The sequence below is a fragment of the Gymnoscopelus braueri genome (genome assembly GCF_963280865.1).
Source record: "Gymnoscopelus braueri genome assembly, chromosome: 17".
NCBI classification, from domain to species: Eukaryota; Metazoa; Chordata; class Actinopteri; order Myctophiformes; family Myctophidae; genus Gymnoscopelus; species Gymnoscopelus braueri.
This window is the reverse complement of record NC_137617.1, coordinates 12,411,845-12,417,844: the sequence shown is the minus strand read 5'-3', so window position 1 is coordinate 12,417,844 and position 6,000 is coordinate 12,411,845. Positions and strand designations below refer to the sequence as shown.

At 37.2% G+C, this 6,000-nt stretch overlaps 1 protein-coding gene across 3 annotated transcripts in view; it reads left to right on the top strand.

The window, feature by feature from the left end:
- The first annotated feature begins 5,611 nt into the window (after positions 1-5,611).
- LOC308104118 (Fc receptor-like protein 5) overlaps positions 5,612-6,000 on the top strand; it is a 99,687-nt gene continuing 99,298 nt past the window's right edge. For all 3 annotated transcript variants that reach the window (XR_013934795.1, XM_080454425.1, XM_080454426.1), the window contains exon 1: positions 5,612-5,702. Coding sequence is in view for 2 of the 3 variants with exons in the window: in XM_080454425.1 (XP_080310551.1) it covers positions 5,672-5,702 (31 nt within the window). In the remaining variant the exon portion in view is untranslated. The remainder of the gene's footprint in view (positions 5,703-6,000) is intronic.

The following is a 6,000-nucleotide window of genomic DNA, read 5'->3' as shown; positions in this document are numbered from 1 at the left end:
CTGTCAACTTCACAGCACATAGTGAGTCCAGTTACTTAACATAAAATACTGCTGCGTTTTCATTACATCAAGTCATTAAAAGCATGCTTTTGTATTTGCTCAGTGTGAATCCTAACATGTAGACTGTTTTGTATATTTATAACTGTTTTACAGATGGTTATGTCATCCTGGTGAGTCCTGTTCACCCTGTGACTGAGGGAGATTCTGTGACTCTTCACTGCAAATATTATACAGGCGTGTCACTCTCCAACGTGGACTTCTATAGAAATAAAGAACTGGTCCAAAATAAAACCAATGGAGAGATGATCATACCTGCTGTCTCTAAGTCTGATGAGGGCTTCTACAAGTGTAAATATTCTGGAGGAGAATCACCACAGAGCTGGATGGCAGTGAGATGTGAGTTTACTGCCAACAATTTAGTTCTCTGTGTATTTAAACAATAGTTCTGTGATACATGCAGTTGTGGAGAGTAAGTATGTTTACTTGAGTACTGTACTAATGATAATTTTTTTTTTGCATAGTGTTCTGTCACTATAAACGTCAGATCTAAAAAATAAAAATAAAAAAAAGCTATTTAAATATGCGATCTAGCATATTTAAATATATTTTGTATCATAGAAAAGGTAAGAAAAACTTAGTCCAAAATTCTCCTTTAAGCCCTATTTCAAGTAAAACATTTCTCAACTTCCTACTATAAGAACAAAGACATGACCGTGGTCTCCCAGACTTACATCAGTCCATGATTCACAATTTATTGAGGCAGTTGAGGCAAGCATGCTAAGATGAGTGGTTAATAATAATAATCTATTTATTTCAAATGCTATTTTCATTGTCATCATAGTGTCTCAACCTGCAGTGACTGTGCCTGTGGAACAGAGTTCTCTACATGTAGTGGGACTGATTGTTGGCCTTCTAGTTGTGATTCTACTGACCATTCTTCTGCTCCTGCTGTGTCGATACAGAACATCCAAAGGTCAGAACCACTCGAATATGGATTATATCTTTTAAACAAAACAACAAAGAATACAGTACAGTATGTTGTGGCACTGAACAGCAGAGGACTGCTTTTTGATATATTTTGCTCTTTTTCTTTTCTTTTTTTACAGATCCATGTTGTGCCAGGTAGGTACATCTCTCTGTTCTAGACAGGACTGGAATTTCATATTTTTAGGGGCAAGATAACTTTGTCTTTGGTGTTGTCAATTATTTTAGGGAACAAAAAATTAAAACAATGATTTTAAGTCCACTGAAATAATTATCTGAATTTAAGGGTTAAGGATGATTTCATACATAGTACAACTGTCAGTGAAATAAATAAGCTGTTTACTTAACAAAATAATGTAGTGTTATTTACAAATTACCAATATTTGCACAAACTCCTGAGTTAAAAGTCCTGTACCATCTGAGTCACTGGACTGGTTTGAAGACTGGGATAGGGAGTCGGGGAGAGTTAAGAACTCAACAATCTCAACAAAAGGCCTGTCCTGGGTCTGTAGGGCTGTCCCCGGCGATGAAGAATTTATTTTGTCCACATCAGCAGGGCATAATAATACATGGTAGTTGGCATTGCCAGGCTGGTGTGGATAAAGTAAGATGTGTAAGATGTGCCAACACCTTGTTTTATACTTCATTCATCTTTTAATTACAGACCCGTTCAGTCTCAGGGAACCAATCAGGGCTCAGCAACAAACAATCAAAGTGATGCTCCTGATGATGTGTACTGCCCACTGCAATACGGTCAGTCTTTGAACAATCATGTTCTAACAAGTTCTTCCGATAAGGAAGTTTTAATTTAAATTCATTTAGAATTTCATTAAACAATGATTTGTTTTGGAAGTACATTAAAGTTGGTCAGTTTGTTTGAGTTTGTTTTTCCTAATTAGCTGAATAATTAACTAAATGTTATGTTTGAAAAAATAAAATAAGAACCACATTAATGCTTATTTGTTTACATTTAGGTGACACAAATGTTTATGGAGAAATCAGCCACTCTGAAAATGGTACAGTATACTTTTTAAAGATCCAATCCAATGTTTTTAATCTAATTGAATTTAAATGAGAGTTCAATATAGTTCAATGTTCAGTGAATAATCAATCAAAACATTGTTCAATTTGAATTATATTAGCATTTTTTGTTTGTTTGTTTTTCAAATGACAAATTGTTCCGTACAAGACGGTTCTAGTAATAGCCAAATGGTTTCTCTCTCTCTTGGCCCTTACTTCTACTAGCAGATATCGCAATAAACTCGTCCCAAATACAAAAAGATAAACCGCAATCCGAAAGGGGCTTATCTTGTGCTTGTGCCGTATAGGCTACCAATTGGTAGCCTATACGGCGCAAACGGGCAGTACAATTATCATTGCTATCTTCTGATTGACGCGGTTGTTATTTTTATGCATGGCACCCATGTTGTTTAGATAACTAATTATGTTGCGCCTATTTAGCGCCTGTTGGTCTTAAAATGGGGTTTGGTCTATCGCAATCAGAATGCCATGAACCCATTACCCATTGCATTGTGGCTTTCTTTATCTGTCTCAGTGTGGGCAGCAGTTAGTTGTCAATATCCATTGAGCTCCGACAAGGACCATTGTCTGTGCCTCACAGACAATGGTCTGTGAGGCACAGACCATTGTCTGTGTCTCACATTACTAATAGGGTACTGCTAGATGGTCCCACACTTGGTTGGTTTGTGTCTTCTCCAATCCGTCATCTAAATAGCAATGCACCATAGCTTTCTCTTAAAGTGAATGGGAGAAGACACAAGACACTATGATTGGTTTAATGTGAGAAGAAGAATATGTTCGCACACATTTGTGGTTGAAACGTTGTCCTTAATTAAGTTGATTCTTGGGAGCTCATACACAGTGTGCGGACATATTCTTCTTCTCTATAGTGTATGTATTTTTGTCCAGCACCTGTATTCTCATCTTGCAATACTGTTCCAAAATTATAACACTGATTAGTATCCCACAGTTAAGATAAAGTAGTGCAGATAAAATGACTAAATAGCTTATTATACTACATGTTCAATAATTGAACATGTAGTACTTCAATAAGAGATTATCCTGTTTTAAATGATACTGTCACTTTGTTTCAGCTCCTTAGAGACATACAGTAGGACAACCCAACACCACACACCTGGATAAAGCCAATGTGACTAATTGTGAAAGTGCACTGTAATATAAAGCTCCAGACTAGTGTGTTTTCCCATAAAGCAACACTTATCTGCATTATCTGTGTGTTCTTCAATCCATGCATTTTGATGTTGTGGATATAAGTTAAGATTGACCCAACATGTGGGCCCTTCTTCCACCTGACTGTATGAGTCATCAAGTGCCACGTGTGGAATTTCATGACAAGCTTAACTCTCTCAGTGCCAAAAACGAGTCATCCCGAGTTTTTTCTGAATGCCCTCAGTGCCAAGAACGAGTTATCCCGAGTTAGAAAAATAAAAAATTTAAAAACATATTATTTAAAAAAAAATTACTTTAAAAAAATTGCTGGCACAGTATGAACATATTTTTTTATTTCATTGGCACTGAGAGAGTTAACTGTACATCCAATGCAATAATGTAAAGTATTTGTTATAAGAAATGCCTAAACAGTATCGTTGCTTATTACTTTGTTCTTTCTTGCTCCATAATGAGTGAGTGACAAACCCCAAAGTGATTTGTTTGTTAGCATTATTATTTTGATTGTGGTTAAATATTTAAATATTTGATTCAGGGCTTGTGAGCAGTTGTTGTATCATTGTTGTCATATCAAGATCCATACTTTAGTTGTTAGATAAGACACTTTGAGAAGCCAAAACACTTCAATGACATGATTTGTGTCTTCAACATTAAACATAGGCATACATTTGTGTTCATAAATACATACAGTAGGTTAAAGGGATTAGGGTCGGGGTTAGGGTTCACATTTTTGTTTCTAAAATATATATTTTTTACATATAACACCCTGTGCATTCCAGGTCCACCAAGTCATTATTGTGTAGAAGTTATATCATTGTGTAGAAGTATAGAGCCGGAAGGAAGCTTGTTTATTGCTTTAGATATACATTTAGGGACAAGGGGTGGGTGTAGATATATTTTACTTTACTTCGCACTCCCTTTTGAATATATATATTTTGATTATGTTCTTTTCATTTGATTTATTATGCTTTGCTCTATTTTTGATTATTTTCTTTTTGTGCTAATTTAAATATTAAAAATAAACATTTGAAATCAAAATCAAAAGGATGGATACGGCAACAACTGCTACACTTTTATCACTTCTTGATTGCAAAGCTGTTAATTTCACAAATATATAACTTTGTGCATTTTATGTAGCACTTTATTGCCATCTACTGGTTAATTTTGTAGAATCCCTATCCCTAGTAAAAACCTATATTTATAAAAGCACAGAATCTCTGTGTGCGTGTCTGTCCGTGTTATCAAGCATATAGGCCTAACATGACAAACGTACGACTGATTGACTGACCGCCGAGGAGGAAGTAAAGTGTTGCGTGCATGGGAACTCGCTCAAATTGTCAGTTGTCAAATACATCCACAAATCTGTCTGCATGTCATTGTCCCTTTTATGCACATGGAGATCTCTGTATCTGCCTGCCTGCCTGCCTGCCTGCCTGCCTGCCTGCCTGCCTGCCTGCCTGCCTGCCTGTCTGTCTGTCCCTTTTATGTATATCCGTAGATCCTTGATGTCATCAATATGACGCCATAGTACTGCTGTCATAGAGGGACCTCCAAGTGCTAAAATAATTGGGTCAGTATTCTGACAACAGGTAGGCCATTGCATTAAGTTTTTGCCTCTGCCCGTTGGGAAAGCAAGCCCCTCTGTTTAGGTGTGAGGCCGTGTCTGTTTGGAGGTTCAACTTGTTGTTCAAAATCATGACTTGCTTTCATCCAAACATAACACGAATAGCTAAAATAGTTACAAGCTCACAGCATGGCGGTTTTCACTATTCTTCAAACAAGAAGTGTGTGTGTGTGTGTGTGTGTGTGTGTGTGTGTGTGTGTGTGTGTGTGTGTGTGTGTGTGTGTGTGTGTGTGTGTGTGTGTGTGTGTGTGTGTGTGTGTGTGTGTGTGTGTGTGTGTGTGTGTGTGTGTGTGTGTGTGTGTGTGTGTGCGCGCACGCGCATGGGGGGCTCAGCATTTGTCAGACTCAAGTAAGGGGGGCTCCAAGGAAAAAAGGTTGGGATCCACTGCATCACATCAGTGAGACATTGGCAGAGTCTAACTGTGATCTGACAACAGCAAGGATGTGAATGGCTTAGAATGTGATACAGGAGGCAAAATCTGCTCTCCATCATGGTGACCAGGGACAATTATTTTTTACTAAACCATGCATAATAACTAAATCCATTTTAAACCTACAATGAATGAGCTCACATCTTCATCTCAACCTCTCTTCCAAAAAAAGAGAGGAAGGAAGAGCAGATCGGAGTTTTAAAACTATTTAGAAAAAATATATAGTGAGCTCGTGGCATGCAAGTGTACCATCTTTCTCAGTTTCACACCCTCTAACTCCCCCCCCCACAAGTTCAACTTCCTCTCTCTGTCTCGTTTATTTCCCTGTTTCATACAGCATTATTTATGAGTTCACTGTGTATAGGTACAGTAGTACAAAGGTTATTCTGAAGAGGTAGAGCAGAGCCGTTCATCACAGCAGAGGATGGGGCCCAATCTGCCCTTCACATTCCTCTGTGAGTATATTATTATTATTATTACTATTATCATTATGTTAAAGTTAAGCTGCTGAGTTTGAATACAGTAAAAGCATGTCAATGGAATCAATTTACAAGTTGTCATTTATGTAGGATCCTGACCAATGTTTTGGCCTTGCTGTAGATGTATTATTTCATTTCAACAATATTTGTTGAATATCAGAATATTATTGCAAATTGTTTTACATTCTACATCATTAACTACTTAAACCCTCTGTAGCCTACCAGTGGTTCTCAAACATTTTCATGTCAAGGACCCCCAAATTGATGTATTAGC